Consider the following 17,938-nt stretch of genomic DNA (forward strand, 5'->3'; position numbering starts at 1 on the left):
CGCTGCGGCCAGCATCCCACAGGGGGAGGGTCAAGCAGAAGCCATTGCACCTCTCTGTCCGCTACCAATGCGTCCGCTCTCCTCCTTTCTTACGAGATACAACATATGACATGGTCTATTTAAAAAGATATGCACGCACACCTGCTATACTCTTCCCAGAAGTATCCTACACTGCTAGCTCCAGTAAAAACAAGCCAATTTTACGTGAACTTAATCCCCTTAAGATTGCCGTTGAAGTTTTCACAAAACTTCATTTCGAAAACTGATTTTTTTACGTCATGATCACACACAAAAGTATATAAATCGGGCCCTGAATTGCTCCTCCAAAACAGTTAAACATTGCAACTCGCCAATAAGCTAAAATGTATATTGTTACCTATAGCAAACTTGTTCAGCCTCGATGAAAACCTCAACTGTATGGTTGCAATTGATGAAAACGATTAAGTATCAACAAATGTTAGATTTACGAATACCTCGTTTCTATTCACCTGATTTAGTTAACGTGTGACAGAAGTCGCATGTATTCTATATATAACGGTATTGAGGTGAACATGTCTAACGTACTAATTATCCAACGGAGCGCAAGCACCAGTTTCATTTAGAGGTTTTAAAATGCTTAACAAATCTAGTCTAACAGTATTATTTACACACGTTAACTGCCTTTAGGCTACAGCTTTTTTCGCGGGAATTAGGTAAGACGTTAGTAGTGAGTGAATTTCAAAGAGGCGTCGACGTTCAACATCAACGAGCTAGAAGATTAACTCTCAAATTCATGGGACGTCAGTAATGTTCCTTTACACCCAATATGATACGATAACATGAACAGTACATAAAATAGCGGTAATTCAGTTACAACATTGTCTAAAAATAATTGTTATCTTTTAGCAAAAGTTCCAAAACTTAAATTTTTACATTGCAATAATGCAATAAACTGTGTATACGCACAAATAGTACTATCACCCAGTCTTCGCAAATCGTTCTGGGAAGTAAAAGCATGACGGTTGAAGAACAAACTTTTGTTGCGTATTTCAAGTTAGCGGTTATCCTAGCTGAAGCAAACGGGATATCGCAATCTGCAAATTAACCTTTTCAATGCCATTGATAGCGAAGTTTTGTGGCTCTGAATGTTGAATGCCCATTTTTGATATTATGCACTGTGATTCGGAGAGGATATTTGCGTCTTAGATTTGCTTAAGCATAATAATTCGGTCTATGTTATGTATGTTGGAAATATAAATTTTGAATACTTCTACGATCCGACAAAGTGGATAAAATAGCTTGGTAATTGACCAATGAGAAAAACTGTTATATCTTACACCCCAAAAGTACGATATAAATTATTAGATTATTAACGATGTAGGATCTTAAAGGAGGTTAAGTAGGTTTCAATTTTTCAAAATGGAACCGCTCATTGCTAAAGGGATAAAACAAGAGCGCTCTGATTTATACGTTAAGTGTTTTTTCTTAAACTGTGAAATAAACGTTGCTGTTTCTGACTACTGTATTATATATGCTAGGTCAAGTTGTGTATGGTTATGTTATAAAGTGAAAAACAAACTGGAAATAATAAAAAATATATATTCATCAAATTACGTCAACCTGTTATGTTTTTGGTGTGTATGATTACTATATAACCAAGAAATAAATGATGGCATTGCTAGAATTCATTGATATGAAATGCGGTTATAAATACTACTTACAGAATAAAAGATATGAATTTTAATTTTTACTATCCTCTACCGTGTGGCAGAGGACAGTAAAAATAAATTATCGTTGAATCACATTCTTAGTTAAATATCTTAATAACTACAGTCATTTTTTGTTGGTCAAAAATTTTCACATTTCCCAAAAATGATGCTTTCAGAAAAAGTTGCACTTTACTAAATTACGTGCAAAACGTTCTCGATATTAATGTTAAGGTTGATTTAATTCTTGTTTTTTTCCTTCACCATTCTGTCTCTGATCCTTCAGGCATCCATGCAACCATCATTCAGTGCAAAACAAAGATTTGTTGAACTTAATTTTGGCGTAAAATAAGATTTTCTTTGATGTTTTTAATCAGCAGTTGCTTCAAAGTGATAAAATCACTAGGGTGGAAAAATGAGCTCTCCACGCATAAATTTGACCAAAAGGGTGAACATTTACCTGTAGTGGGTCAGTTGAAGCATCTTGTATTTTAATTTAAAATGATGGCTTTATTGGATAAAAATGTAACACTCATGATGTGGCCACTAGAGGTTGCCTGTATGCAGTTGGATGCTGACTTCCAACCTCCAATCTTTGTTGACCATTTCTTCTTTGTCATGTACGCCTTTATTCAAGAGAGCCGTTGCTATAGATCTTTGCACCTGTTTCAGTCTACCATTTGCAAGTAAATTTTTTGTCTATTCTAGCCAACGAAAGAAATAAGCATCACACTACAAACCTTATTTCTGCTCTTATAGTGATTTTACCATTTTTGAAACACTGACTAAAAACCCCATTCATGTCAAAATTCATGTCAATGAATCATTGTTTTATACTGAAAGATGATTACATGGGTGACTGAGTAAACGGATACATAAAATTTAAGAAAATTAACTAACAATTAGGTCAATCAAAACATTGATCACGTTGATATCGAGAAGGTTTTTGTACATTACATGTATAGGATGTTGAAAAGTGCAACTTTTTCTGAAAACATCATTTTTGGGAAATGTGATAATTTTTGACCAACGAAAAATGATTTTCAAAAAAAAGGAAATTGGAAGGGTAGCAAAAAGATTCCTCTATTCACAGGTTTTTAAATTTTTCAAATCAACCAAATGTATGTCAAGTTATGCAAAGAAATGTTTTGTAATTTTAGGGGGGGGAGTTATTTCTTTTGAACCCTGTATAAACTATTTTATTGAGCAAAAATTAAGTTACCGTTAAAAAAAGCCTCCATATTATAAAATGAGCTAACTTTATTACTTAAAGTCTTCAGTTGTGTGTACTGCAAGCGCGTGCAAATATTGTGCATTTTAGTCTACGCGCCGGGTCCACGCATACAACGCACTACATACCCGCAACTCTACGACAAGCGCGTAACGCGTTATTAGAGAGCTTGCGATTTCCAAACGTAGACATCGGACGTACGTTGATCTATTCAAAACCACTCTCCTGTATCGAAGCGAGGTCACGTATTTAGCTATTTTTGAAGATATTCCACGTGCGAAATCGACGTAGATACATCGTTGAAAATGCATAAAATTTGTCCATTTCACAATATGTTAAAGACAGTCAAAGATAATGAACATACGAAGGAAAGTCTAATTATTATTATGATCCTTTTTGTTTGTAACAACTCATTATAATAAAGGTACAGCGATGTGTTAAAAATGGACTAAATTTAAACGCAATATTCATACGCAGAGATTGTCTATTGAAATGTGTGTGATACCTTGCGTATAAAAAATTAGCTTGCGATTTGACATTTTGGACTCAACGTAGCATTAAAACGTACGTTCCACCATGGTTCCACGTGGAAATAGGCTGATTTTACCTCGAGTCTAGGTAAAGGAAACGTAGAGAACGAGTGTTTCTCTACGAATGTTATAATCAAAATATCATGTGTTTTTTGTACAGCTGAGGGGTGGTGCAATAACTTTGTGTATCCCCGAGGTGGTGAAGTATTATAGGGGGTGGGGGGGGGCATAGATTGGTTGGCAGGTCAAAGGGGGGCAAGCATTTTTTGCAGGTCGAAAGTTGGGTGGGGAGGAAAGGAAATTTTGGCTCAGATATTTTAGGAACATTAGGAACGCGTTCAAATATGCAAAATTCCTGATCGGTTATTTATGTATTTATTTATTTATATATATATTTATTTATTTATTTATTTATTTATTTATTTATTTATTTATTTATTTATTTATTTATTTATTTATTTATTTATTTATTTATTTATTTATTTATTCATTGAACCATAGATGTCAAAGAAAGGATGTTCACTTACACCTATAAGATTAGTATTTTTGAAAAGAGCTGTATTGTATTCAATCTATGTTTGCAGACATACACAGGTAATTAGTGCAATCTGCTTGTGTTGGCATGGTTGGGCGATCTATTCAAACAATGTATTCATCTATTGCGATTATTACGTCACTTCTTAACTTATAGAGGCCCTGCATTCTTTTATCGATTGGCTCCAAACAAAGGATTTGAACCGGTGTCCTTCACCGTAGTTATGGCGGAGTGCAGTTCAACAAAAGCATGATTGCAATCAACCACGACATTTCGGCTCACACACATAAGAAATGCACTACGATAAAATAGGTTGATGAAAACAGTGCAACAGAGCATTAATGCCCAAAATTGAAAAGCTGTATAATTTATAAACAATATACACTACACTTAAAAAATACTACTACAAGGGATTTTCAACATATAAGAATCCAAACAATCAAGTACCAACATGCACAGTTTTGTCCTTATATCACTTTTGGGTTTATAACAAAATGTTTTCAAGCCTCTATCGTGATTGGCAGCTGCATAAGACATCTCTTTGATAGCTGATAATGCCCATCTATTCACCAAGTGGCTATTAACTGATGAGCACTGTCATTATGCTAATATGAAATCATTGTTTATCAACAAAGGCGAGGACTCGTCTGTCGATATGCTCAAACAAACCGCTACACTGTTCAATGGCATTCTTGTACTATATGAAATATGGTGGGCGATTTGAAATGCACGTGCCCTGACCAAACTACGATGCGTACGCACACTGCAGGGCAAAGAACAATGGAAATTGTCATAATTCGCGCGCATACTGCCGGGCAATGACGTCACATTTCAAGTGGTCTATACCCGATCAATGTTGGAGTTGCCTATAGCCTATATGTTTAAAATTCAATATGGCTACCGAACTGTCATGTGGTCCAGTGGATTAGTGAGCTGGACTTCTGTATTCTGTATGTAGCAGCGGCGTGGGTTCGAGGCCCACCTGTGCCGAACTGAAATTCCTTTTTTTTTTAAATTTAATATTAGGGAAATGAGACTGGGCGAATTTATGTATGACGTAGAGAGGATTAAGATCCCTTTATTTATCCCTGCCCCCCACCGACTACCCCGGGCTGATTTCATGCAAAACAAATCACCAGATGACTGACAATAGGACATAGCGCCACAACACGAGCGTTGGTAAAGTATGTGGCCTCACTGCAATACATAGCTACGTAAAACGTACGTGTTAACGTACGTAAAACGTACGTCCTACGTCTACGTTTGGAAAATCGCAATCTCTCTAGTGATACTCATGATGACGTAGGGTCGTCTACGATGGTCCAATCAAATTATGTGTCTACGAACTAGCACACTCCCACTGAATAGTGATAAAACGCTTGGAGTTCGATATTATGAGTCCCTTTAATACAAAGTTGAACCGTACTTAAAAATCTGCATGCAAGATTCATGAACTAAAACTTTCTTAAAAATTATAAACAACTTTGGCAAACAAATCTACTCGTTAACTACAAGATATTTCAACAATATTGCTAATTGGATTTTTTTCTAACTTTCAATTTTCTTAATCTGAAGTTTATTACATTTTAACGAAATTTCTTCTTTGATTAGTTTTGTGAGGAAAGAAGTGAATAAGGCACAACTTAAAATAGCAAAAAACTACGATTTCTATTTTTGTGAAAAAAGATGAGAAAAGATTATCGCAAAGCCATGTAATTTAAAGCTGTCTAATTATAATGAACAAAGAAATACGAAGTGACAAAACTTAGTTGATATATTATATGACTAATTTACTACGGCATTTGCAATTTAATCATATGAAAAATATCTGAGTTGAATCACTGGCGTCTGATAAGCATCATCAGGTATTCGCCTTAGTAGTGATGATATAACAGGATTAACTACCATAACAATAGGTTAATACAATCTTTGAATATGTCGCCCCACACCACTCCACGCCATACATAAATTCTCCCAGTCACATTTCCCCAATATGAAATTTTTAAAAAGTAAAATTTTAATTATACTTCTTTTAAAGTTTGGCAGAGGCGGGGTTCGAACTCACGGCGCAACGCTTTGGCTATCACGTACATACCATATGTCCAGCGCCTTAGACCGCTCGACCACGAGGAACTTGATAGTGTCATCGTGAAAATTTAAAGATATAATATTAATAAATCGCAACTTCATTACTACATCATATTTTGGAATTTTATCTGCTTAAAACATTACTGTGTATTATAATAAAGCTACAATTATTTATATTGTTGAATTCTCAAGCGCATAGAGACAATTAATACGAGGGTCCTATGAATAGGCCTACATACACAATACATAAAATCGATTTTGATATCGGCCACGTGCTCTGCTGTGCATGTGGTTTCCCGTAGTGGCGGAAGTTGTATTACGAAGTGCATCCGAACTCCATTTTGAAGCAAATGCTTTTGACAAGGCATTGGATTGTTCCAGTTTGCATCCTAAATCCACATTAGACCCCTAATTTTATTTACGAAATCAAAAGATTAGATTATCATAACAACAAAACGGTAATCTTTTGTCGGGTCTAATGTGAAAATTACATAAAAAAATACAGTTTTTACAGAATTAATTTTCAAAAAAAAAAAAAAAAAAAAATGGCGTATATAAGATTGAAATAAATTCTCTACCTTCTATACTAGATCAATTGTGACGCAAGTTGTTATCAAAAATTGTTGTGATAGATGTACAGTTAATATTCATGTATTCCATTACCTATCTGATGGTACAGTTTTTACACAGAAAATATTTATTTGAAAAACCTGCCACTCGGCTTTTTTCAGAAAGGTCATATTGGCCGCCGTGACCTGTGCAATAATTACAATTAAAATTTTTCTCATTCTAACAGCAAGCGTTTCTAAAATGCAGTATGGCGAAATGTGGTGTAATGTCGCCCTGCACTACAAGCAGGTTGCACTCTTCACCTGTGTATGACTGCAATCATAGATTGAATACAATACCGCTGTTTTCAAAGATACTAATGTTACAGGTGCTAGTGATCAACATCATATGAATATGCTATAGAATTACGATCCAGGTCTTTATCCCTGTTCTTCTATGCTTCAATGCAGATTTTTAACGTAGTTAATCCTGTCACTTCATTACTCCTACGGTGAATTGAGAAGCATCCACGAGTCCACCAGTGAACACTAGAAATCGTCTTTTGAGATGATGACAGCAATAGTCAAGTGCTAAGTAAACACAAATAATGCACACCTTCTTGAGATTAAAGAGTGGTAATTGACTGAGATTTGGAATATATAATTAAGAGCCACTTGTACTTAAGATATATTAGATTCAATCACTTGAATAGAATCTCAATTTGATCCCTGCATTACTAAGAGTAATAAACGCCTACCAAAAAGTAATTACCCGCGTAGTTACTCAAAATTTATGAATCAAATTTAAAAACTGAAATTGCAAAAAACAAAATCCAGGTTAATTCTGCAAATTTTGATACCTCTTTTGTCTGGATAGCGCCTCTAATGGAAGTTTGAACTTTAATACCGTACTTAAAAAATCTGCATGCAAGCACTTTCTTTAAAGAGATTCTGGAAAAATCACAAACAACTTTTGCAAACATCTACTCGTTAAGTACAAGATATCCAACAATATCAATGCTAATTGGATTTTGCTAACTTTAAATTTCCTTAATCTGAAGTTTATTACGTTTCAACGAAATGTCTTCTTTAATTAGTTTTGTGAAGAAAGAAGTGAACGAGGCACAACATAAAATTGCAAATAACTACGATTTCTATTTTTGTGAAAAAAGATGGGGAATGAATATCGTCAAGCCATGTAATTTAAAGCTGTCTAATTATATATGGAATGAACAAAGAACATTCAGAAGTGACAGCACTTAGTTAATTTAATCATATGAAAAATATCTAAGTTGAATTACTGGTGTCTGTCTGATAAGCATCATCGGGTATTTGAGGTAGAAGTGATGACGAAACAGGATTAACTACCAAAGCAATAGGTTAAAACAATTATTGAATATATCGCCCTGCACTACAAGCACATCATAAATTTAGATTGAATACAAGCCGGTCTTTTCTGATCAGCATGACATGAATACTCTATAAAATTACGACCCAGGTCTTTATCCCTGTTCTTTGACATCTATGTTTTAATACAGAGTTTCAACGCAGTTAATCCTTTTACATTATTACTTTTACGGTGAATTGAGAAGCATCCATGGGTCCAACAGTGAACACAAGAAATCGTCTTTTGAAATGATGACTGTAAGAGTCAAGTGCTAAGTAAACACAAAATAATGCACACCTCCTAGGAGATAATCCCCTCCAATGTTGTTGAAATGAAAGCGGGGATTCAATCACTCGTATTGAACCTGATCTCTGCATGACCCTGGCAATAGTAGATGGCAATGGTAAACAAGGTACAAGGTAAACATATAACGAATATTTGATGACATAAAAGGTACATTTGATTGATGTCGTTAATTACATGCTTCGCTTTTATCTGCTTTTATATTTGTTCCCTTAGTCTAGGATTATTTCTTCATAATTAACTTGTGACTTGGGCAATTCTATTGACCATTCAAATTATATCTTCAGCAAAAGGTGATAAATACTTTATAGTTTACACGATGGAAAAGCACTGAAAGGTTTAACATCACCAAAACAAGTAAATGCTCTCATAATGCACCTGTAACAAGAGCTCTATTACCATTCATCCCTTTTTTTTTTATATCAAACAATACAAATAATTAAAAATAATTCCATCATTTTGTTTTACAACGCTATTTGCATTCGTCAGACAACAAAAAACATAAGGTCACGCGAGGCCCAAATTCTGTAAATGGTTAACACTCGACTATATAAATCGATTTCAATTTATGGCAGAATTTTGAGAAAAGGTTAGAGGGCATTAGACCGGGTCTATTGCCCGAAATAGAGGACGAAATTATCATGATTAATATTGATTTCTCCCTCTCATCCCAAATGGAGCAATATTACAGAGTCCTGTTTCTATATCATTTGAAATAAATCGAGGTTATTGCACTATCACGACTATTGAGAAAAATCTATATATAGTACGTATTCGTATTATAACTTCACTTGTAGACCATAACATTGATGAACTTTTAACCAAGCAACATTCACAAATTCATAAATTTATCATGCCGATGCGTCAACAAATTATTATGGTTTTCATGGCCAATCATACACAACTTAACTTGGAACGTAAATCAATCTAATATAGCATATATTCAAAATCATAGCGCTGTTATTTAATGGAATAATACTTTGGTTCATTTTCATCCAACACCACCATGTCTGTGGTTACATTATGAATACTCAATCAGCGTCGGGCAGATCTGGGCATTAGTTTTAATCGAACCTGAATTACATACAAATGTAAAAGCTAAACGAGTACTCCAAAGGACGGAGAACTCTCAGGGGAAAGCAAATATAATGATTTAAGCTACAGATTACGTTCAGCTATTTTTTATTTCTTTTTTTTCAACCGGTCACAGAATAATAGCCCAGCAAGTACATCGGACAATAGAGACCGTCAGAAAAGCAATAAGTTGGCGAAGTTATGTAATAATCGGATTAACTACCATAGCAATAGGTGAACACATTGTTTGAATATATCTCGCTGCACTGGTACGTTCACGCGGTACCTCTGCATTGAACCATGTCATGCTGATCACTCACACCCGCAAGATTAGTATCTTTGAAAAGACCGGTATTATATTCAATCTATGATTGCCGACATACACAGGTGATAAGTTCAAAATTGTTTTCACCTATTGCTATGGTAGTTAATCCGATTTACTACGTAAGTTCGCCAGGGTATAGTAGGGGATTAGATGTTAGAAAGAAGCATTATTTGTGTACTTGCCCACTTCAAGAAAAGTCAAAATCCCACAATGACGCTTTCATTTGAGTAATGATGGGCAAATGGATATTTTTTTAATACCTCGGATACTATGTACATTGAGTGGAAAATATTAAACCAAACAGATTAGGTAATTCATCCAAGTTCCGGTTCTAACCTCGCGATATTCATGTTTCAAAGCATGAGTGTACGAAATGCTATATAAATAATACTATAGTATGTTGCTTTACAAACTGCCAAGTTAAGTTTAAATAAACATAACAATGACTTACCCACGAGATGACAACCGGGTCTTTCCCAGGCGTGTTGTGCAGTACTCCCAAGTAGGCTACCAAAGAGAAGTAAACTAGCTATTAACGCATTCAAGACTTCTGATCGCATCATCACCTTCTCGATCCCGGCGGGTAAAATGGGCTTTATAGCCAGCCAACCGCTCACGCCGTATTGCCCGTCTGCTTATTTACGAAGTCAGCAACGTCTCACCTGATGACAAATATTTAAAATAACAAGCAAAAATGACGTGAGTTTTTGATAGGAATTATGAAAGTTACTGTCGAATCATTCCAAACTTGGCGCCAGTCTCTTACATCCTATGGCTTATTTTCGTGGTATTACTTTTACGCAAACTATACCATTTTTGGCGGGAGTAGATTAGCGTGTGATGAAACTTAGTAATGATAGCTGCTGCTTTTAATAATGTATTCGACGAGCAGAAAATAATGACCCAAACCGCTGCCACGCCATCACTTTAATTCGCGCTTAAAGTCGTCTGCTTAATAGTATCCAGGTTAGTTGTCGCGCGAAATAAAATAATAATGCTACGAATTATGATTTTATATTATTGTCCATGTAAAACGATCATAATCTTCATTACTGCGTCCATCGAATATATTTTGGCGGGAAAGTACACTGTTTCCTGCTACCATATCTTCTAATGTTAATATCCACTTACCTTTCATGCAAAAGATAAAAATCCAACGTCGAGAATTTGATAAAAATAATGTATTTGTGTGCAGTGAAATTGATAAGATTGGCTATTGTCATTCCTGTGTTACTAGTCATCGATGTAGGGATATTTAAATGTACGTCATTTGGTCAACACGACAGTTTGAAAATGTTTGAATTTTGTATACACTGGCGTTCACGTAATCACGTAGTCGTAGGCGTGGAAACAAGTGCGTATTTTGGAGGTACTTTTAAAATGTCTTATAATAGGGAAGTACACGAAAAACGTAGGTGGTGAAAATGTACGTGCTTAATTGTTTATAAGTTTCCTAGAATTACATCTTTAGAGAATAAACGTGGAAATGAGGGGCGTGAAGGGTTGGTCAATGCTTATACCGGAACTCTTTGCTCATTGAACCTGGAACTAATCGGGGTATTATTGATTTATTGAGCTCACTTAGAAAATGTAATTGATACGTATAGGTACACTGTTAGAAATATTTCCGTAAAAATGCGGAAATTGCTGGTAGCTGGGCTGTCATAAATTTCCACATTTTACATAACGATTCTATTTTTCACCTCACAATATCTATAAGCATGATGAATTCAAAACAAAAAATCAATATAATCGCTACAAAAGAGCACACTCACACAGAAGTACGCGTAATTGTAGATCCATTATGCCCAATAGGATACCTATTTGTTGTTTCTCATAACTGCATAATGCATAATGTGTCCTCCATAAGCAATACTTGGTAGTATAACTAGAACATATCCCTATTTGATTTTCCTTGGTACAAAATTGGTATGAAAATTTCAAAAATTAGATTCGGTTCTCTTTACACAATAGAGGTTATCCGTGTTCTATAAGTTGCATATCCTATCAGCGACTGCTATACCTTGTTTAGGATTTTAAAAGAAGTATCTGCATGTGCAACCATGACTGCTTCAAAATAGCCCGCCAAAGTCATGCAGGTAACTCCGAGGTCGTGCATTGAATTGGTTTGAATGAGGAATACTACGGGAATCAGCGCCTTTTGTTAGAAGTCACGCATGAGTAAAGTGGATAACCTCTATATACATTTTTCAAAGTAAACTATACATAAACTTGATATTGTAGTTTCAAATACAGTGAATTAGCGCATTGTTTCTGTTTATTTTTTTTGACATTACTGGTTTTCATCTGAGTAACCAATTGAAGTAGAGCTATTAGATCTTCAGGTGTACTGACCATTCTAACCACATCTCTGATTGGCTAAATATATGATTTGGGCCGCGTGGTAACCAATCAAAATAGTTTTTAGAGGCTGAAAAGTTTGTTGGTAGTACCAACGGGGTTAAGTATGCAAGCAATTACAAGAGCGAGTAGCCATGGTAGTATGAAGGCTTATTGTTAAAACAAGGTAGCACTTTCTTGAAAACGTGAATTTTTCACTCGATTTTTCACTCGAACGCAAGACTAGCAATTATACGAAAATATTCACAAGCTTTAAAATGAAAGAAAATTAAAGGAGAAATTATTGTTTTAAACAACATTTGATATTTGTCTTTCGTAACTACATTAGTTATGATAAGCGCGCAAAACACTAGTGTTAGTAAAGTGTGGTTCGCAGTGATGGATCTCCATGTATAACTTTAAAAATAGAATCAGATTTCTTGGCACTTAAGCTTGCCGATCATCAGATTACAGGTTAAGAGTCATAAAATGGATGATGACGGTGATGATTACTGTGATGATAATGCTGAGGAATTGGAAAATAAACATTTGTGTTGCCAGACAAATTATTTTCAAATTTATCTAAAATTAAAAGGATCATTTGCAAAATACTTTTTTTACGATATTCGTTGGTATTTAATCATAATCCATGAACTTAAACTGACATTATATGTTCGTAATTATCTCTCCGTTTCAATTTCACCCTATTAATCATGTTAATCATACATACTGATTGGACGAGATTAATAAGCAATTATATGGCGTAATGTTTTTTTCCGTTGTTAATTCTTTAATATACGTTTGATTGATTAATATAAGTTATAGCCGGTACGATAGATGATCAGTCAAACTTAATAGATCGCTATATTATTCCTCTGCACACAATCAATTATAGCCTTTAATTTATTCAAAAATGAAGAGATTATTAAAAAAAAAAAAACTGAACAAAAATGTACCTATTGTAATACATGGATACTAACACTATGGGCGACAATGGCCTCATCCCAATGGCATAGTTCAATAACCTCAATTAAACAAACATAGTGCAAAATTTAACCTCAAGTTACAGAGTATGTGTTTTTGTCCCCAAATTTCCAAAAGTCATTCAATGAATGTACAAATGTACTGGGGTTAAAGAACTGTGCCCTGATGAGTGAGCAGGTATATCTGCAGCATAGAGAGTAACGATGTAATATTTCCAGTTTTTTTGGGCAAGTCAGGAATATAAATCATTAATTTTATTCTGAGCAGGTGTTCACAAGGTTTATTTATCTGTTGTTTTCACCTATAACAATAGATATACCTTAGCTTAATTCTTGGCCTTAGCCTTTTAATTTCCTGTATGGACAGTTCCATTTGTATAGGGCATCATATGCCGTATGCTATTCTTTATTCTCTTTTATAAGGTGGACATAAAGACTCTAAATATATGATACGATCAAGCAAAATCAGTCGGAACTCGGAAATAATGATTTTGAGATATAGCCAAACAAAGGAAATATTTCCTTTTGTTTTGGAAAGTCTTTAATTGTTCATATCTTTGGAAATAGTTGTTCAATTTCAATGGGGTTTTCTGCAAAATGAAGCTTTGTAATGCTTTTTACTATCCTATAAGAAACTGAAAATTGAATACGTCCGACTTCAGTCTGATTCTGCTTGATTATACCACTTATGTCTGATATTGACCGATTTAAAGAAAAAAATAAAGGCCATGTCAAGAAAGCATCACCTTTCAGAGCCACTTACATCCGGCTGGAGATGCTGGCGTAATGTTATTTCCTGTTTTTAATTCTTTAACATATTTTTGATTGATTAATATAAGCTAGTATACGATAGATGATCAGTCAACTTTTATACATCGTTCTTTATTCCTCTAGACACAATCAATTATAACTCTTGATTTTTTTTTTCAAAAATGAAGAAGGTATGTTCAGAAACACTGAACAGAAACTGGGAGCATTTGTACTGATTTTAATACAAGGATACATGAGTCTACAGATTAACGCCACTACGTATGCATCTACCACCATTCTATTTATATAAATACAATGCTGTTAGCTAGGTGTAAATTATATCAGGTGGTATGAAATATATATTGTTGAGCAGGCGAATATGATTCTTCTGCTTCTGCTTCTGCTTCTGCTTCTGCTTCTGCTTCTGCTTCTTCCATTTATTTCGTCAATTCCACTTTTAGTGTTGATGCGATCTGATTGTGATGACCCACCATGGCAGCGAAATTACAGCGCTTTGATCCCTCTAAGATCCGGAAAAGGCGCTATATAAAACAACGAAATTTATTTATTTATTTATTTATTTTAAAATGCTACTAGTGCCAGACACTTGCGCCGATGTTCACTAAACTTGGCCACAACAAGCACTGACTCCAAGCTCCTTCTAAGTTGTCAACATTTAGGGGTGAAAGGTCGTTTAGGGGTTATTAGAGGTCATTATGTTAAAATCTTTAAAATGCTACTGGTTGATCTTGTATAGGATAAGGATAACATTTTAACTTTGAAATGTTCAGTGAACCCTACATAAGTACGTGTACCCGTCCAACCTAGTAGTGGAAAACGCAATTTTCAATGTTAACTTTATATTATTAATACGTACTGAATGAACGAGATTAAAAAGCAATTATGTGGCCTAATCCTTTTCCGTTGCTAATTTTTCAACATATTTTTGATTAATATAATCAGTCAACTTTTATTATATCGTTCTATATTCCTCTTGATACAATCAATTATGACTATAGATTGTATACAATATTTTGATTTTAATATTAAATGCATTTTCAATTAATCAACTTTGTATAATGATTGTTTAATCAGTCATTCTGAATTAAATTTTACAGATATGGTTGTCTCTTGTTTATCATCATTTAAATATAAGATTTTACAGTTTAGTTAGTATACATCATACCTCTATTTCAAGTTGTTTGAGCTATAACATTAAATATCTACTTGGTGACTAATATAGCTAAAAGAATACGTTGCAGAAATTGATAACAATAAACTATATCAGTAGCAAATTAGCAAACTATCAGCGAATATTTTAGAAAAACAACGTTTGGAACAAAATAGAAGCAAAATTTCATCCATAGATAATTGAACCATTCATATTCATAACAACATACTTGTACACAATCACGATCTCATTGATAATTGATACATCTCCATTGAATACCATTATATTGAAGTGAGATATTTAACAAGTATCAAGGGAAGTGTCTCAATTTTAAAGTTGAGGCAGCCTCAAGTAGCTTTAACATATATAATATTTGTCTGAAAACGTACTTGCTTGTCAACTGAAGGAACTTTTAATTCCCGGAGGATGGAATGATACTAAAGCTACGAGGTAGAATACTTAATTGACTGGAGATATGAGGCAGAACACGTTAAGGTGTGTGCCCCATTTTTTGAGATTTTGATATCAGAAAACCCATATTTGTCTCACTATTTAAGCGGGTATTCAAGAAAATTTAACACCCGAGACGATGTGAACAAAACCGTGATAAAAAGTGGTATCCACATGTACATTGTATACACGTTTTTGATTCTCATATCAAAACCACTGAATTAATCCAGATATAAATTTGGAAACAGGTTCTTTTAATGGCAGGCCTCAATATAATAATGGATATCTGAACACCCACCTTTTAATAAAGATTGTCAAATTATACATCATTTTATATTTGAAAGATGAAATTTACTTCTTTTGGATAAAAAAGTTTATTGGTTAAATGTTTCACTCATCAATACATTTTTCTGAATACATTTAAAAGATGCGAAACTTGTTAAGCTTAAAATCAGCAAGCAAAAAAGACCTCTTACGATATTGTATATAATTTAATCAAAATTTGGTATCAAAGGAGGCATTTTAATATCTTCCTGAATTCCCCGTTAAGGATGTATTATTCAAGACATAAACAAGGGATCAATGGAACGTGTCATAAAACATTTTCTTGTCGCGCAGTTCACACCATTTTATTTCTTTGAAGTCATGCCATTAATTTTTTAATCAATTTAAAAGTACGCACCAGAATGTCATAGTCGGGGTGACAAGGGGGAGGCTAAGGGCAGAATATAAAGAGGCGAAATTCAGACCTCAAGTATTGACACCTGTCAGATCTCTGTGCAACAGGGGTAACCCATATACGATATCGCCTGTAAAATCTAAGCAATTTGGTTTGACTGGTTGAGTACCCATAGGTTCGTTATCTGTTCTTGACACAAGTTTAGCAGTCTTGGGATTTGTATGACGCAGATGGGGAATCAGTTACAGCAGTATCTCAATATTTCCTGAAAGTTACTTTCGCCTGAGACAATAATTATTGATAGTCACAGGTGTTATCTTGTAAGAATATTTAGCGACAGTATGTATTACAATAGAAGTAAAGGTAATTGCCGTCTTTTGAGCTGAAACGATGGTGAGAAGAGACAAATTCTTTAAGGGATAAGTAATATCATGGGTCATGATGTTTGGGCCGCATGCCCCTCGCATGCACCCACCCTCTGGTTACGCCACTGAAAGTACTAAAAAGTTGTTGTTGTCGATGTTGTTATCAGTGGCGTAGTTTTCTTTTTGACATTGGGGGGATGAAGTTTGAAAACATTTCTCGAAGTATACTGAATCCAGCCCCTTTCATGCCTTTTGGCTCCAGAATAAGTTTATGGAACAAATGCGCGCGAAGCGCGAGAAATATTTTGCCATTTTGAAGCTAAATTAGCTAAATTGTTGAAATATGGTGCATAAGTGGAATAAAATCACGATATTATATATAATTTAATCATAATTTGATATCAAAGGAGGCATTGTAATATCTGTGTCTTGGAATTTCACGTTAAGGATGTATTATTCAAGACATAAACAAGGGATCAATGATACGTGTCACAAAACGTTTCCTTGTCGCGCAGTTCACACCATTTTATTTCTATGAAGTCATGCCATTAATTTTTTAATCAATTTAAAAGTACGCACCAGAATGTCATAGTCGGTGTGACAAGGGGGAGGCTAAGGGCAAAATATAAAGAGGCGAAATTCAGACCTCAATTATTGACACCCGTCAGATCTCTGAGCAACAGGGGTAACACATATACGATATCTCCTGAAAAATCTAAGCAATTTGGTTTGACTGGTTGAGTACCCATAGGTTCGTTATCTGTTCTTGACACGACAAGTTTAGGAGTCTGGGGATGTGTATGACGCAGATGGGGAATCAGTTACATCGTTGGCTTAATATTTCCTGAAAGTTACTTTCGCCCGAGACAATAATTATTGATAGTCACAGGTGTTATCTTATAAGCATATTTAGCTACAGTACGTATTACAATACGTAATTACAATACGTAAACATGGTAAAAGTAATTACAATGCGTAAAAGTAATTGCTGTCTTTTCACCTGAAACGATGGTGAGAAGAGACAAATTCTTTAAGGGATTAGTAATATTATGGGTCATGATGTTTGTGTCGCATGCCTCTGAGTCACCCTCTGGTTTCTACGAAGTCATGCCATTAATTTTTTATCAATTTAAAAGTACGCACCAGAATGTCATAGTCGGGGTGACAAGGGGGAGGCTAAGGGCAGAATATAAAGAGGCGAAATTCAGACCTCAACTATTGACATCTGTCGGCTCTCTGAGCAACAGGGGTAACGCATATACGATATTTCCTGTAAAATCTAAGCAATTTGGTTTGACTGGTTGAGTACCCATAGGTTCGTTATCTGTTCTTGACACAAGTTTAGCAGTCTTGGGATGTGTATGACGCAGATGGGGAATCAGTTACATCAGTATCTCAATATTTCCTGAAAGTTACTTTCGCCTGAGACAATAATTATTGATAGTCACAGGTGTTATCTTGTAAGCATATTTAGCTACAGTATGTATTACAATA

The 17,938-nt window shown here is 34.7% G+C and overlaps 2 protein-coding genes across 3 annotated transcripts in view; one reads left to right on the forward strand and one right to left on the reverse strand.

Moving 5' to 3' along the window:
- The window catches only part of LOC140157532 (glycoprotein hormone beta-5-like), an 86,854-nt gene that overhangs the window by 41,964 nt on the left and 26,952 nt on the right, over window positions 1-17,938 (forward strand). The window lies entirely within an intron of this gene.
- The window catches only part of LOC140157386 (thyrostimulin alpha-2 subunit-like), a 167,385-nt gene that overhangs the window by 33,593 nt on the left and 115,854 nt on the right, over window positions 1-17,938 (reverse strand). Inside the window, exons 1-2 of one of the 2 annotated variants that reach the window (XM_072180677.1) lie at window positions 10,838-10,992; window positions 10,158-10,368 (exon numbers count right to left, since the gene is read on the reverse strand). In XM_072180677.1, coding sequence (XP_072036778.1) covers window positions 10,158-10,269 — 112 coding nt within the window. In that variant the 5' untranslated portion in view covers window positions 10,270-10,368; window positions 10,838-10,992. Of the gene's footprint in view, window positions 1-10,157; window positions 10,369-10,837; window positions 10,993-17,938 lie in introns of those variants that run through there. The other variant, XM_072180602.1, reaches the window with a different exon arrangement.

Source organism: Amphiura filiformis, chromosome 1 (genome assembly GCF_039555335.1).
Source record: "Amphiura filiformis chromosome 1, Afil_fr2py, whole genome shotgun sequence".
In the NCBI taxonomy this organism is placed as follows: domain Eukaryota; kingdom Metazoa; phylum Echinodermata; class Ophiuroidea; order Amphilepidida; family Amphiuridae; genus Amphiura; species Amphiura filiformis.